The following is a 15,943-nucleotide window of genomic DNA, read 5'->3' as shown; positions in this document are numbered from 1 at the left end:
CAAAAAAGGATATTGTACTTATAATACCCCTTCACGGTGTCTCTTGATGAGCTGTCAATTAACTCCAGCTTCGTGGATCATACTTTACTGTTAACCCCTTGGAATGAGATCATGGCGATGAACTACAGACCCATCAAGCCTGCTCCCCCGATGGATGGGAGCCATCGAGTCGATAAATCAACTCGATCAGCACCAAAGAGACCACCAACAACCAAGACGGCTTGCTGGGGATGTCGCAAGCGAAAAGCCAAGGTATGTCATCCACTGGACTATCCCGCACAGACGAGCGTACTCACGTCGTGGTTCAGTGTGACGGGCAGCGACCAGCATGTGCAAACTGCATAAAGTCAACCAGAGAATGCGTCTACGACACCAATATCAGGGATTCCAATACACGAGCTCTTCAACTCGCCAACCAAGAGCTTCGTGAACAGCTAGACGCCTCAAATCTGCTTCTGAGACAGCTAGCGTCAGGCGCTCCAGAAGTCCGAGGCCCTATTCTCGAGTTTTTGGCGGGCAACAAGCAGCCTCAGGAGATCATTCGAGCTTTGAGGATCGATCATAGCCTTGGGCTTCGGCCCAAGTCATCAGAGCGGCGGCAAGGTATGTGACACTTTCAGAACCTTACTCCTTGCCTTTTCGTTGTTGAGCAGAATTCTTACACGAACTTGCAAGACAAGATCGTCTATCGATTGCTGGGCTCACAGACTCCGGACTCGGCGAGTCATTACACGATGGGAAGTGACAAGGATTATGTTCCATTGTCGCTTCCAACCCCGGCCAACTCGGTTACTGATTCCACCGCTTTGCCCGCATTTGGTCAGTCTTCATGGCGTCCTACTCGGACAGATTCTTCAGGAACCCCGGTTTCCAATACTCTGGATAACTCTCCTGTAAGAAGCTTGTCTTCATTGGGTTCTGGCTGCCTGTTAACATGAGCAGATGCTACTGCAAGGGCCTTCCTCTCTCGAAGCCGTGGCATCTAGCTTTACTTCTCGGAACGCAATCACAGTTAAGCCGTACTTACAAAGTCCAGTTCTCATACCCGAAGCATCTCGGATCAAACGAGAGAGTCTCTTGTTTGTGTTTCCCTTGTTCAACCGTTTGGATTATCTCTTGGGTGCTCCCACAGACGATCATGATACAAGTCCGGACCTCCTCAGAGACACAGATCAAACGGTTCGCTGCTTTTCATCCACGCGGGCTTATCGAGGAGCGCCATCTTTGAACCTTCCCAACTCTCACAGTTCCTACTCATCTCCCATCTTTGATCAGTTGGCTAGTCTCGGCGAATCGAGAGTACCCGTGCAAACCGGTCAAAGCCTAGCTGCCTTTCTCAGAATCCATTCCAACTACGGGAATTCTTTTGGCAATCTTCCACTCTCCAGCAGCATCCGAGCCAATAACTACCCTCCGGACGTTCAAGATGCACAACTCAGAAACTTCACAGTGCCTATATGGGCTGTGACGACACTGAACACCCTGCCTGACCCAGGCGGCCTGCGAGAAGCGTTTACCAGCGTGTACAACGAGGCGACGAGGTTACTCCAGGAAGGCGCCGCTCTTGACAAGGTAGTTGGGACACATCCTGAGATAGCGGCATTATTCGATCAAGATGTATTTGACAAGTCAACTATTCTTTCGAAATGGGCTGCACAGATGGTGCATAGCGTTAAGCTCAAAGGTATTTCCGCCATGCAGACGTAGCTCGAGATCTACAAGCTCACCAAGTGACAGGATACGATTTTACCTGTTTTGCATCGATGTACGTCTTCTGGTATCTGATGCGGTGGATGATCAGTCCAACTCCCGAGACATATGCGGCCATGCCAGAATGGATCAGGCCAACGTGAGGACTGCGGCTCCTGTGGGCAGTACACCATACTGACCTGTACAGACCAAACCAGCTTTTCACACCTCATATCAACATGGTCGACTTTGCCATCTGGCCCGCCTTCCGCGAGCTTGTGGTTCAGCTACCCTCTATGCAAGAGCACATGGAGTGGCTTATTGATTTGTCCAACTCGATTCAGTGCGAGTGGCCATATGAGCTCGATCAAGCACTGTACAAGGACGAAACCACTGGAAGCATTGATCTTGTTGACTTGGCCAAGGTATGCTGCTCTTCATGGATTTAGACAACGATGCTAACTAGCAGTAGCAACATGTGTGGACTCTGGGGTGTTGGTCCGTCGGCCCGACGTTTCGGAGCTACTTATTGAACGCCGACAACTATGTAAATATTAGAGTTGAAGACCTGGAAGTTGGCTCATCCACATATACTGAGCTGGGGCGAGAGATGTGACAGGGCGTGCCGCATGATGAGACCAACTCTACAGAAGAGGCTGTAAACTTGAACCAATTTTGCGTTTTAAGAAGCTTAAACGCCTTTTAATTGTACACAATGATGCTTTTCTTCTATCCTCTCCCATATTCGTCCAACTGTTTCTACACAACCAGCTCATCATGCTGCAACAGCCAGACTTGGAGGCCGGGCAAGTTTTTGACAGAACGGACTCCGTTTCCGGAGAACCTCTCCGTACCGAATAAAAACAAACGGGATCAATGCCAGCGCCAAAGTGATAAAGGCAAGCAGTGAGCATGCCCACTGGATCCCAAGTTTCTGGTACATTTGGGGTGCCGCCAGGGGTAGGCAGACAGCGGTTATGGACCGCAGCGTGCTGGCAGATGCTTGTGCGGAGGCAGAGAATTGCCTGTAGGCGTCGGTGATGTAGTTTAGCAGCGCCATGAAGATTACGAGGTAGCCAGTTCCAAAGAATAGGCCTGAAACTGCGGGAACCGCTGGATGAATATTTGGGTAGGCTGTCCATCCTAGCCAGAACAGAGATATGACGATCCTAGATTCTGTTAGCACACCTCTGGTACTAGAATTTGAATTGAGTCATTCACATTGGACCGCCTGCACAGGCAAGGGGAAGTCGGCGGTACTCAATCTTGGCCGCCCAAGGCGCACCCGCTTTCATGGCCGAAGAGTGGTAAGCACTATACCAGAGGAAGATAACAAGAGCAAGAACAGAGCCAGCAGTCACTATCGTGTTGTTAATACTTGGCGGGGTACCTTGATCTAAGGTTTGATCAACATACCTGGGAGAAAAGTCAAGCCGACTTCACCATACGACAGCCCATACACCCCTGCCAATAGTGAGAAAGAATTCGTGATGCAACAGCAAAGGAAAAGACTAACCTTGAAAGATGATCGGGTATGCTTGAAAGAATAGGTACAGCGTCGAATAGATCAGCGCCAGGTAAAGGGCCGAAAAGAGGACGACTGGTTCCCTCGTGATCATGACAAAGGGTCTTGAAAAGATGGTTCCGAGTTCCTGCAGAAGCTGATACTTTTTCTTTTCTGGGCATGGTAACTCCAACGATATGTCGTCGCCTTTTTTTCTGGCATACTTTTTCTTGAGGACGGGGACATATGTCTCCGGGAGAAATACCACAAGGGGGAGGCAGACGCCGGCAATGGCGAGGCCGATCCAGAAGGTTAATCTCCAAGAGACTCCAGTTGAATATCCCGAGATTATAGGTCCAAAAGGCGGCGTCATCGAAGTGGCGCACATAAAGTAGGCCATCGACCTGCCTCTGGGCTCAGGGCGATCATATATATCGGCAAACAGTGGTCCGACAACGGCGTTTGGGGCTGCAGCCGCTATGCCGCACAGGAGGCGAAACAGTAGCAACGTGCCATAGGTAGGGCTTACGGCGCAGCAGAGCGTAAAGATCATGTAGGCGAGGTACGTGCCAATAAGCACGAGACGGCGGCCGACATGCTCGCTTAGAGGTCCAAAGATGAGCGGCCCAATCGCAAACCCAAGCATGTAGATCGAGTTAAGGAGGACAAGCTGCAATGGAACAGTGACGGAAAACTCTTTGGCTATGTCGCTTGCGGCCCCAGAGGGTAACGACGAGCCGAGGGCGCTGTTGACGATAATGGCGACACCTGCTGCAACGACCCGGGCCTTTTTCACCTATAGTCTCTGGTTAGACAAAACACAAGAGAGTCATGGGTTAGTTGCTCACATTAGAAAAATCGACAGGGTTCTTGTCGTCTGGGAGGTTGACGGTCTCGTAAGGGTCTCGCCAGAGACTCGCTTCCGGCGCCGACGCCATCTCAACAGCCATTCTCCAAGATGGGCAAGGACAGCGACGATTGCAGGGCCGTAAAGAAATCTTAGAGTAACAAATAAAAAAGGATTCAATGTTAATAAAATCTCTTTCCGCTGATAGGCCTCGCCTCTTTTCGCCTGTAGCTCACGCCCTACGCCCCACGGATGACATTCGGCGGCCTGCCCCCGATTTCACACCTGAATGACATGCCCGATCCCGGCCTTGGCAACGCCGTCTTGGTTGATGTTCTTCGGATTTTAGGGAGATAGCTGTCAGCATCGAAAACAGCCTATCGGCTGGTCATCTCACGCATCTGCCTTCGAGCTGCAAGAATAAGTGGTTGGCCTACACCTGTTTCTTGTGAAGATGGTCCCTTGGATATTAGAGCTTCAGATAGAGCTTGATTGTTGCACACAACGCAGTCGCCAAAACACTGACATCAAATCTCATGCTTCATGATCACGATGCAGACCTTTATTAACAGATAAATATCCTTCATTGATGCTTTTCCATGGCCGGTTCTGTCTCAAGGCTCTTCTACAATATCAGCCCAGCTGTTCTCTTCCCGGCCATACATGATATCCGACATCCGCTCCCTGAGCAGCGAAACATGCCGTGCCGAACCCATGCCGACCTCGATTGTCTGCCCATTATACATGATTTCACTGACCTCCTGTATCCAGAAAGCGGTGCCAACCACAAAAGCACCGATCAGTCGGCCCTCACGAGCGGCACTTTCCACCTCAGCCATGGTGATGACTCTTTCAAAGACCTCACACACCATACCCTCCTCCGTTTTTCCAGGAGCAAACATCTCGTGGCTCAGCTCAATGATGCTGCGTCTCGTGTTGCCCGCCAGAATGAGATTGTTCTCATCCAGCGGGGAAGTGACCATCTCGACTGTGCCAGAAGCCGTCTTCCACATGACGAAGATGTTAGTGGAACCAGCCTCAGTGATTTGACGGTCAGACCCGTAGAGCCAGAGAACTTGATCATAGCCCTGCTTCTTTGCAAGAGCATGCTCGACGAGAGCTGATCCATAGTTGCCTCCAACCTTGGCAGCTCCAGTGCCTCCAGGCCACGCCCTTACTGCCGACTCACTGCTAGCGAGCAGCCTAGTTCCGGGCGTAGCGCCTCCATTAAGAGCAGTAGGCTTCGGAGATGGCCAGTATACCATGAAGATGTACAGCGCGGCCTCATCTGGGACCTTGAAGCCCAAACTCGAATCCGTTCCGATCATGGTCGGTCTGAGGTAAAGTGCAGACCCAGGCTTATCCTTAGGGAGCCATTTGGGTGCCTCAAGGATGCACAGCTTTCGGATGAGCTTGAGAAGTTCTCCAGGATCGAAACCAGGTAGGGAGATGCGAGTCGCCGACTTGAGCATGCGCTCGCAGTTGTACAGGGGACGGAAGAGGCGCAGACGGCCGTCGTACCCACGAAACAATTTCATACCCTCGAAGCACTGGGTTGCATATTGCAGGGCGCTGGCGGAGGGCATTAGAGGGACCGGACCGTAGGGGACCACTTGGGGGTTGGCCCAGCCTTGGTGAGCGGTCCAGGTGGCCACGACCATGCGATCCGCTGAGACCTTCAGGCTGGCCAGTTCGGGGCTTTCGACATCTGGAACAGGCTTTGGAGTGTCATGTGCCTTTATCTCGAGCTTGGAAGCATCCAAAGGCGCAAGAGAGGGTTCGGCTACCATGATTGCTTTGGGCTTGATTGACAAGAGTTGGTGATGAAACTTACTCGGCAACTGAATAAAGAACCGCCAGCTACATAACGGAATGAGGCTCAATAAAAATACTCGGAGAGCCTCTTTAATCCTTCATACCGGTTGCACAAAATGTGTAGATTGTCAGGGCGTAGGGCGTAGGGCGGCCGTCTAGTTGACAACCGCTCTGTTATCGCCAGACATTTAACACTATTTCCGCATCTTCCCCTCACATTGGGTAATTCTTGTGGAACTTGACAACACTTTCATGATTACAGTCAAGTTAAGAAGGGCGTGCATCATCTGTAGCCGCCGTGGCATCCCCACAGCGTGTAGATATAAAGGCGTGGGGCGTAGGGCGTGCCACAGAGCGAACATCGGCTTTGGGCTCGATTGCTCCAACCGACCTTGGGTTTAGCTTAAACGGGTCAAAATTCGTCTTTCGGAGATCAAATGTACAAGAAAATTTGGACGTTTGAAGTTTTTACAGTATCCCAGCTTTCACAAACATGGTCATTTGCTAATCTCTGACCTGACCATGTCTCCCCCTTACACGGACATGTCCGTCTTGATTTACGGAACCGGTAGTATCGGAGCCATCCTCGCCTACCTATTATCCAAGAGTATCCCAGACAAGAACATTTATGCCGTCTGCCGCTCCAACTATGATGCCGCCAAGGAACAGGGCTTCACCATCGACTCGGATCTGTGGGGTACTGGCCTATCTGTGCGCCCATGCATCGTGCGCTCTGTCGAAGAGGCCGTTGAGTCATCACCTCAGCCATTCAGATGGCTTCTAGTTGCTACAAAGGCTACTATCGATTGTCCCGAGGCCGAGGCCATCAAACCTGCTGTCTCACCCAACACAACAATCGTCATCCTGCAAAATGGCATAGCCATTGAAGAGCCATTCCGAGCTGCATTCCCTCAGGCACCCATCCTTAGCGGTGTTCTGTATACACCCGTCAGCCAGACAGGGCCTATCACCTTCACGCACGGCACTCTAGACGAAGTGTTCCTGGGAACATTTCCGGCCGAAGCTCCTGTCCTCCACATGAACGCTTGTGCCAAGTTCACTTGTCTGGTGAGAACAGGAGGCGCAAAGGCCCACCACGTCACCGACATTCAGATTGAACGATGGAAGAAGCTTCTCATCAATGGATCTGAGAATCCAATCTGTGCTCTCTGTCGTCTCCGAGACGCCGAGTTCTTCCGGAGCTCTTGTGGGGCGACGGCCTTTATGAGGGATGTCATGTCGGAAATTGCTGCGACTGCGCGAGCTGCTGGCTACACTGCCATTGACGAGGGAGTGGTTCAAGAACAGCTGGAACTGTTGACCATAAGACGGCTGCCCGGAGTTATGCCCAGTATGATGGCTGACCTGCTTGCAGGGCGGCAGATGGAAGTTGATGTTATCTTGGGGAATACGGTCAAAATTGCTCGAGAGCACCGGGTGGCTACGCCTCTTCTCAAAGCACTGCTTGCTCTGACTACTGCTCTCAATAAAAGCATTGTAGCTGAAACTAGATAGATAAAGCATTGTAAGGAGGGGATCACGGCACTTACAGGCTGGGTTAGGCCATTAGAGAATCGATTTTTCATCTATTTATCCAGCTTTGTTTCTGGGGCTTGTGAAACAATAACCCTCCTACTTATCTATTTGTTCCCCTAATCCCATAGTTCTGGAGGATTCAGCCTGTTCCGCTGCTTCCTTAGCAACAGCCACTCAGCATTCGTCTCCGCTACAGTGTCTCTACCACCTCGTAACTCCCGGTTTGTGCACTGAATCACCACCCGCTTGTAAGTCGTCAGACTAGGAGTCCCGCTATCCTTGACCTCCAAGACGATGTGGTACTCCTGTCCCTTCTCCAAGGGCTTTCCGCTCCGCTGCTCGAGACACGAGACCTCGGGTGGTGGAATCGGAACCTCCACCTTGCGTCTCAAGCCTTCTGAGTCAATATCCTTGATCTCAAGGTCAGGGACCATCTCTCCTAGGAGACCAGAGACCCCAGTTGGCTCCCTGTACTGGAACCAGTGAAACTTGATCTCTTCGCCATCTGGGTCGTAGCTCTTGGAAGCATCCAGTACAATCTTCTCACCTGCCTCCACCTCGATGAGCAGCGGTTCAGGGCCTCCAGTGCTGTTGTTGACAAACACAACAGGGGCATGATTGGCATCTTCAAACTTGTTGGTCAAGGTCCACTGCATGCGAGCGGCAAAGTCATTCTGAAAGGCCGGACGCCATCGCCAAATGGTAGCCCAGTTGCTCACATAAGTCTTGCCGTCTATTCCCACAGCAGCTTCGACGGCATCTGCAAAGTGTTTGCCACTCATGCTTGGGTCAAAGTAGGTGTACCGGCCACCCCAGCTGCCCCAGTGAGGATGTTCGGATGAGCCGAGGCCGTTCTGGATGAGGTAGAGAAAAGTGGGTGTATCGCCTTCGACTAGGAACTTGAAGTCGGGGTATTTCTTGCCCAGAGGCCCGATCTGAATATTCTTCTTGATCCATTCTCTCGTGAACTGGCTTGGATCTGAGCCTCCCACATCAGTAGGACCCGAGATGCCTGTCCATGTTGCGCAGTAATATTGGCACCAGCCGTGGATGGAGCAGATGTAAAAAATGTCTGGGTACTTGATCCTCATCCACGCGCCCGTGTCGTCTTGGTCAGAGATGGCGTAGACTCTGAGCTTTGAGCGGAAGTGGGCACTCTCGGCGGGAGATCTTGTCTTGTCGACGTGAGCAACAGCCTGCGCAAGGGGATTGGCACCACCCCAGCAGAGGACCCAAAGCGGCTCCTCGGACTCGTCGACACGGTCGATGAGCAGCTCTGAGCCACCAGAAAGTGGCTCATCAGGTTCCAGGGCGAGTTTTCCATAAACAGGTGGTCCGCTCCTAATCATGTCGCGAAGAGTCTGAGGGTCGGGGTACTGGTTCTCTGGATGGGTGTGGGCATTCAAATTGGCCACAACCTCGGCGTATCCGTTGACAATGTCTTCAATCTCCTGAGGAGCCACGCGGGACATCATGTGTGTGGATGTGCATGCCACGAGACCCCTCGTGTCGAATTCATTGCTGTAAAGAAGGTAACGGACCAGCGACTCCGAGTCGTCAGGTTCGTTAGTGATGTCGGTGAGGATAAAGACTCTGGTCTTGTTCTTGCAGACACGGAGCTTGGCTTGTTGAGACATGACGAAATATTGTGAATAGCGTGTTTGTCTTGGAGTAAATGGCTACGGCAGACATTGCCATGATCATATATATAGTCTCTTTGCATCGTGAATACGAATAGATGCGAATAATCTAACGCGGAATAGCCATGGACAAGATCCCTCCCCCGCATAAAAGAAGTCCACCTGGACCTCCCCACGGCGCTTAACCTTGCCTTTCATAGCGCACAGTTGAACCGGCGGCCCATTAAGGAACCGTTAACCCCGCCATTCTGCCTGAATGAGCCGCTGGCAATATCTGGTCACGAGCTTCGGTGGGAGATAGGCCGAGGGCTGACGATAGACAATGTCAAACCTAGATCAAAGTTTTAACCCCGTAGCCATGTTAGGTAGAGGCTCGTGTGTGACCAGTTTACGTAGCGCTGTGCTTGCGACCTTGAGCTATGGTCTGCCAATCGGCGAAATACATCGCCGATAGTGACTGATGCTTACTGTTGAGCCAATTGAAACATCAAGGCGTTTGTATTGTCTATCTTTGCGATCAAGAATTATTCCTCTACTCAGGCATTCAATCTAATTCACATAAAGCTTACACATCGTTTAAATCGTCTCACTAACCTTTGTAAACGTACAGCGACTTCTGGGCATGAATGGCTTCATCCCGCACGAGCCAGCTCCAGGCATCGCCGATCTGGCGAACTCTAGGCAGTCATGCATACAACGCAAGGGTTATACTAATCCCGCTCCGCTTCCGGTTGGTTCTCAACCCAGATTTTTATCAAGTCAATCTTGACTCACCTCAAAACTTGATCACATATACAACATGGAGCAACTCGCCCCCGAGATCTTGTCCAGCATCGCCTTGTGTCTGTGGGAGGACTCGGAAGGCTCGCTAGCCCCATTCGCAACTCTATCGCGGCAATGGCAACCTTACATTGAGGCTCAGACGTTCCGGCGCCTATTCCTAAACCCAACCAGACTTTCAGAGGCAATAAGTCAAAACCTTCTTACTTCAACACGCCTTTCATACCTCCGCTACTTGCGGTGCGAATTCATTTTTCCCGCTCATGAAACTGATTCCACAAATCCGGACGACCCAGATGATGAGACAGTCTTTGTCAAGACAGTTACCCAGCTCTTCAACCTATTAAGCAAAACGCCATCTTGCAAGGATCCCCTGGTCTACCTTTGCCTCGAGATTCCAGTACCCGGTGTTTTTGGGTCTTCAGAGCAGTATGCTAGTGACTACGGGGAACCTGTAGACTACCCATTTGTCGCTCAAGGACAAGTGCGAACTTCATATCTAGACTTTCCCCGGACTATGAAGCAGAGCTTCCAGAACTACCTATGGTGTACAAAATGTCGACAAGCCTCATCTCTAGAAGTGTCGTCTTTTCCCCACGTTCCATCTGCTTGATGGCGAGCAAGATGCCCGGGTTGAGAAAGGTGAACTGGGAGCTCAGCGATGCAGAGAAACTGGATACAACTGTCAGAATACAGCAAAGAAACGGCAAGTCTCTAAGTTTACCCCGACAGTTTGCCCACAACTAATTGTGCTTTTCATAGGTCTTGCCAGCACACTCCAGAGACTTCCAATGTCCCTAGAGATGTTTCATCTCATATATGTTCGAGAACTACCAAACAACCACTCTTTTCAACCTCCTAGTATCATCTCGCCCGACTGCCAACAAGATCCATTGAGCGAAGCACTTTGCAAGTTTACGCAAAGGATAGGGCTTAAAGACTTTACCTTTTCCGGCAGCGTCGACCATACCATATTCTGGCCTTCGTCGGAGAGTTCGGATGGACAACCCCACTGGCCGAGTCTCAAGTCAATAGATCTCTATCCCCACGAGGTTCTCCCCTCGGGGGAGTGGCTCACAATGCAAAGACCCGGCAGCCGCCTTCCCCCCAGCGTAATGATACATCTCGCAGCCGACATCCCAGGCGAGGGACTCGAACGTCGGTTCCGGGACTATCCCGTCTACTCACTCATGGATCCCTTCTTCCGCAGTATGGGAAAATGCGTAGCACAGATGCCAAAGGTGGAATATTGCTCTATCAGCTTCAGCGACGCATGGCTCTCAAATCTCCATTTCTGTACAGAGTTTCCCGAGATCCCCTGCTTGGTACTAGCTGGTAAGCCAGAACCTGAAGTGAGCAAGGAGACGTTGGATATCTGGCGCGAGGCTGTCAAAGTGCACAACAAGGACTTTCGGCTACAGTTTAATGCAGACGATCCATTTTCCTTGAATCATTTCCCGGGGGAATAACAAGAGGTAGACTCTAGGGAGAACATCATGTAATGAGGAATTGAGAAGAAGCGATGCCCAATTCAAAGTTCACAGCCCTGTTGTCTGTGCCAAGTTCTCTCGCCGTTACCTCACTTCTCCAAGACTATTGACTTACAAGTTCCATGTCAAAATGTTCAACAGCTTTGTTGCCTTCCAATACGACAGCACTATACAGGTGGTGAAGGCAGCTCTAACCAGCTCAAAGATTGTCAGCTAGGTGCCTTGTGATGCCCAAGAAAATAAGGCTCCCCAACTCAAGGTTCATAACGGTCATTCCGATGGTCCAACAATGTTTCTGTATGCAGGCTGCTCAGCCAAGTGCGACTCTAAATGAACAAGCACTGGCCCAAGAAGGCTCGGTGTCTGGCCTCAAGAGAAGTGTCTTGGCGGTTAAAGCAATTGCACACACCGAGTTGACATTCTCAAGTGAGGCTGACCTCAGGCCCAATAGTGTCTAGTCGCCCACCTCCAGATAATCAACTATTGCATGTGTCACAGCCGAGATGGCCCGATATTAAGGCAGGCTCTGAGAAACGATGAAGAATGAGGCTCTTTGGGCCTCAGCTGATCTCGGCAGTGTCAGCATGGCACAGCCTGCTCCCGCAGTGTCTACTTCCCTCCTCTATTTAAGTCTCTGCCTTTCAGCTACTTCTCAAGTTCTAACTCACACCCCATTGTACACGCAGAAGCTAGCACAACCCCAGTCAGTGTCACAATGCCGAGGTTCCCCACAAAGCATCACTGTCCAATTTGTAAGAGTATCACCAAGACCATGTCCAAAGCAGGCCATTGCACCAAGCATCAGTGGACGTGCACCAACGAGCATAGCGAGTGGGTTCAGGGAAAGAATCAGGCGTGCGAGAAGTGTGGAAGAGAATACGACGACAACTGCGCCAGATGCGACTGATAACTCGTAAGTATTCCGGCGTGACTCAATCGTTTCAATATCATCAAGGTATAATCATGCCTTCCTGTTGGAATCCACGTGGCACGTTTGGAAGCGTTAGGTGATGTGTTGTCTGTTTCAGATCCATAGGAGCTGGTAACATTCGACATTTCGTCCTCAAGAAGGCACGACACAACACAGTGGGGTGATAAAGTGGAGATTGGATCTTTAGTATGCAGTAAATACTATCACTTAAACCAAAAATGCACCCACTAATCTCGCAGTATTGGAACTGAAGATGTCCAAGGTTGTTAACCCAGAGCCGCTCTTCCAACAGCGCCGTGAATCTGTATGATACCTGAACGCATTTCTCTGTCTTGATCCAGCTTCATAGATTGCTAACTAATGCTTCGACTGATTAAAGATATCAGGCTACGAGGCTTTGTCCTCCTCACGTGTTTGTTTCCCCTCCCAAGTCAGGTTTCACTCGTACACCGACATTCCCTCTCTCCTTTCAACGAAAGATGTCTTCCTACTCAAGCGCCGACGAAGAGTATGACTCTGACGAGCCACCTAAACTCGAGCTCAATATTGATAGCCTGAAAGATGTCTCCTCAAAAGTCTTGCAGGCCCCCTGCATCAGTGCTCGGCCAATGACACGAGGCTCCTCACATGAAATCTTTGCCCTCGAGTTCCAAGAATCAAGAACTACTTCATATCAGTCTCTGGTGCGCTCCGGGTACTCCTGTATAGCCCGCTTTGCTCGTGTCAGGGGGACTTCGGCCAAGGAGGAGAGCGAAATTGCCACCATCCGGTATGTCAAGCAACACACCAGTATTCCTGTGCCAGAGATATACTACCAGGATCTGAACCCCGACAACGAGATCGGCGCGGCCTTTGTTCTGATGGAGAAAATTCCTGGTCGGCATCTCTACAAGATCTGGGATGGTTTATCACTCGACCACAAGAAGGTTGCACTTTCACAGATTGCATCCGTCATCGTCCAATTTTCCTCCCTTCGCTTCGACAAGATTGGATGTCTCACTAAAAACGGAATCGGCCGTGTCACCAGCCCTTGCTATACCTCCCCTCAAGGACCTTTTTCCTCAACACTTCAGTATCTCGAGTCGTTTATCTCGTCCGATTCTGTCAACTCATCCGAGGCAAAGGATCTATTCGGACAGATTAGAACGAAACTGGCCGAATACGCCAAAACAGAGGCCGCTTCCTATCTCGAACCACCATTTTCAATGATTCATGCCGACTTTGACGCCCAAAACATGCTGTTTCTAGATGCCCCAGACGGTTCAGGACCCAAGCTCACGGGGCTAATCGACTTTGAGTACGCCCACACTGGCCCAGTATACTTCCTTTATGAGTACCCAATATTCATTCAGGATGTCTCCTGGTCCAGTCACCTGTGTACCAAGAATAAGGCCCTGAGGGCGCATTTCGTGTCACAAATCTTCAACGGCCTGACAAGCCCAAAGGAAAAGGCTACCTTTATCTCGTGCATCAATTCCAAAAGCTTCCTACTCAACGGCTTCCGGGATGCCTTCATGACCATACAATGTTCTGAGAGAACGCGAAAGAACTCGGCGTTTTACTATCTCGAGTCATTAAAGGACGGGACGGGCTCGCATACTCTGGCCGGGTCGACTATAAGCCAGAGTACTACTCCAAAGAGGGACGGCCTATGCGACCGATGGATAAAGGCCTTTGAAGGGCTGATGGGGCAGCCGTTGGATGCATGAACAACCCAAAATAGCGAGCCAAGAGAGGTATTCGGTGTCTACATGTGCGTAGGGCGCGGGGGTTGCGATTGCTATGAGTGTTCTTGTTTCTTAAAGGATGTTGGAGCATTAAAGGATTAGAATCACGAGTATTTCTTTTTATTTCTTCCTCAATAACAAGTCCGAGGGGGGCTATCAGCAACAACAGCAAAAGGCACTGTTATCAGTACCTAAATAGATGTTGACATTAAAGCCCAATGTTGTAAAACACCGTGGTACCTGTCATCGGTGGTAGTACTTTCAGGCTACTCGCGTGGTAAAAACAGGTCAGGACCTCTCGATTCTCGAGCCTGGGCTTTTCAGGAAAATATGCTGTCGGCACGTACTCTGGATTATGAGGATGACCACACTACTTGGCGATGCTCGACTATGAACAACCTAACTGATGGATGGCTGAGCACCTTGGAGTTCTTGCATATGCTTGGTTTTGCATCGGTCCCTGAAGTTCTACGTCCTCGCTCGGCTGTGAAAGCCACCGATGAGACCGAGCATCGCCATGAGTGACAAGAGCTTTTCCAACAATGGCGTAGGCTTGTTAGTTATTACGGCCGGCTGGAGCTCTCCTTTCCCAGTGATAAACTACCAGCAATAAGCGCCATAGCTGGACGCATGGGCTCAGCTCCGGGAGAGGAGTATCTCGCCGGAATTTGGAAATCACGTCTACCCCAGGACCTACTCTGGGACGTACGTCATAGGCATCCCAGGCCGAAAAGGTTCAGGGCCCCTTCATGGTCATGGGCAGCTATCGATGGTGATCCGTCCCGGATTACTACTATCAACGAGTCATTCAGCCTAGAGGTGCTCGAGCGTCGGACGGAACTTGAATCCTCAGCTGCACCATATGGCGCTGTAAAAGGTGGGCATTTGGTTGTGAGAGGGCGACTGCGGCGAGTTGTCCTATCAGGTATCAAGGGACGTGTATACGCCCCTGTCGGAAAGTCGGAGCCCAAACTTGCAAACCTTTTCCACATCGTGGAACCTGGCTGGGAAGGAGCTGAAGCCTGGATTCTAATGAGCTTCGATGCAGTGGAGCAAGAGTTCCAAGACAATACTGATATGGATATCGCCATGTTGGAAGAGTGTAGGCATGAGTCTGGGCCTTGCTATGGGCTTATTCTACGACCGGTTGGGCCCCAGAGGTTTTCAAGGCTGGGTGTCTTTAGCTATTTGTATGGCCCAGAGTACCTTGATCTAGGTAGAAATCAAGAATCTGATACTGATGGATGCCTAGAGAGGGTTGAACAATTGGAGCCATTATACGAGAATTGGCTGGAGGGATTTGGAGGGTGCAACCTGACGACTCTTACACCTGTCTAGACTATTGCTGTTATTGCAATGTCGGCTCCAATTTGATAGGGCGCCATGATCAACTTTTGGGGCTGGCCATGCAGTTACCTACAACCACGTATCGATCATCTGGCCAGATTTGCTGGGGTTGTGTGGGTGGCGACGTGTACTTGTTTTGCATCAACCACTTCTCAACCCAACGAGCATCACGTCAGCGCCAGATGGCGAGGTACCTACTTGCCGTTGCTTCGCCAACCGCTTGAGCCAACAGGTATGTTTCAGCTTCGACAGCCGTGCTGCTGTTACCCGATTGCCATGCACTCTTATGTTTAACATTCCCAGAGTTAGGCCTTCCGCGCTCCCTACAGGTTCATCGTCCACCTTGTCTTGGGTGACGGGCCGCTTTTGGCTGAACTATGCGGCTAGGAAGAGTTGGGCGTTTGACACTATCTTCTGGAAGTATCTAGACGAGAGATTTTTCGGTGAGAGGGAGAAAGACATACCCAAGGAGGCGCTGTGGAAGGATAGTGTGCATCTTCTAAGTGAAGAGGAACGAGCTGCAATGGGAACCCCTAGTTCAGGCTAAGATGGAGGAGTCAAAGGAATGTATCTTGGTCGATTGGTATGATGAAGAGGCAAGAAACCATCTATCAACTTTTTTATTTAATTAATCACC

The 15,943-nt window shown here is 50.6% G+C and overlaps 8 protein-coding genes across 8 annotated transcripts; 5 read left to right on the top strand and 3 right to left on the bottom strand.

The window, feature by feature from the left end:
* Positions 1–111: 111 nt before the first annotated feature.
* MRS44_014369 (uncharacterized protein) lies at positions 112–2,138 on the top strand (the record flags this gene model as incomplete). The annotated part of the gene is made up of 6 exons (XM_046279664.2): positions 112–252; positions 309–603; positions 676–893; positions 943–1,684; positions 1,738–1,849; positions 1,898–2,138. 6 exons carry the CDS (start codon positions 112–114, stop codon positions 2,136–2,138), a joined length of 1,749 nt encoding a protein of 582 aa, XP_046127502.2.
* Positions 2,139–2,464: 326 nt separating this feature from the next.
* On the bottom strand, positions 2,465–4,131 carry MRS44_014368 (uncharacterized protein; the record flags this gene model as incomplete). Its single annotated transcript, XM_065618379.1, has 5 exons — positions 2,465–2,858; positions 2,911–3,049; positions 3,106–3,153; positions 3,206–3,989; positions 4,042–4,131. The coding sequence occupies 5 exons, from the start codon at positions 4,129–4,131 to the stop codon at positions 2,465–2,467; spliced, it is 1,455 nt and encodes a 484-aa protein (XP_065474451.1).
* A 523-nt stretch (positions 4,132–4,654) lies between these two features.
* Positions 4,655–5,830, bottom strand: MRS44_014367 (uncharacterized protein; the record flags this gene model as incomplete). The annotated part of the gene is made up of 1 exon (XM_046281578.2): positions 4,655–5,830. One exon carries the CDS (start codon positions 5,828–5,830, stop codon positions 4,655–4,657), a length of 1,176 nt encoding a protein of 391 aa, XP_046127504.2.
* A 547-nt stretch (positions 5,831–6,377) lies between these two features.
* MRS44_014366 (uncharacterized protein) lies at positions 6,378–7,370 on the top strand (the record flags this gene model as incomplete). Its single annotated transcript, XM_046281579.1, has 1 exon — positions 6,378–7,370. The coding sequence occupies one exon, from the start codon at positions 6,378–6,380 to the stop codon at positions 7,368–7,370; it is 993 nt and encodes a 330-aa protein (XP_046127505.1).
* A 137-nt stretch (positions 7,371–7,507) lies between these two features.
* On the bottom strand, positions 7,508–9,028 carry MRS44_014365 (uncharacterized protein; the record flags this gene model as incomplete). The annotated part of the gene is made up of 1 exon (XM_046280236.2): positions 7,508–9,028. The coding sequence occupies one exon, from the start codon at positions 9,026–9,028 to the stop codon at positions 7,508–7,510; it is 1,521 nt and encodes a 506-aa protein (XP_046127506.1).
* Positions 9,029–9,830: 802 nt separating this feature from the next.
* MRS44_014364 (uncharacterized protein) lies at positions 9,831–11,280 on the top strand (the record flags this gene model as incomplete). Its single annotated transcript, XM_065618378.1, has 3 exons — positions 9,831–10,240; positions 10,315–10,529; positions 10,574–11,280. 3 exons carry the CDS (start codon positions 9,831–9,833, stop codon positions 11,278–11,280), a joined length of 1,332 nt encoding a protein of 443 aa, XP_065474450.1.
* A 1,431-nt stretch (positions 11,281–12,711) lies between these two features.
* On the top strand, positions 12,712–13,941 carry MRS44_014363 (uncharacterized protein; the record flags this gene model as incomplete). The annotated part of the gene is made up of 1 exon (XM_046282419.2): positions 12,712–13,941. The coding sequence occupies one exon, from the start codon at positions 12,712–12,714 to the stop codon at positions 13,939–13,941; it is 1,230 nt and encodes a 409-aa protein (XP_046127508.2).
* Positions 13,942–14,476: 535 nt separating this feature from the next.
* On the top strand, positions 14,477–15,853 carry MRS44_014362 (uncharacterized protein; the record flags this gene model as incomplete). The annotated part of the gene is made up of 3 exons (XM_065618377.1): positions 14,477–14,514; positions 14,676–15,061; positions 15,612–15,853. The coding sequence occupies 3 exons, from the start codon at positions 14,477–14,479 to the stop codon at positions 15,851–15,853; spliced, it is 666 nt and encodes a 221-aa protein (XP_065474449.1).
* Positions 15,854–15,943: the final 90 nt, after the last annotated feature.

The sequence above is a fragment of the Fusarium solani genome (assembly GCF_023522795.1).
Source record: "Fusarium solani strain SB1 chromosome Unknown bctg00000010, whole genome shotgun sequence".
NCBI classification, from domain to species: Eukaryota; Fungi; Ascomycota; class Sordariomycetes; order Hypocreales; family Nectriaceae; genus Fusarium; species Fusarium solani.
This window is presented reverse-complemented; position numbering and strand designations above follow the sequence as displayed.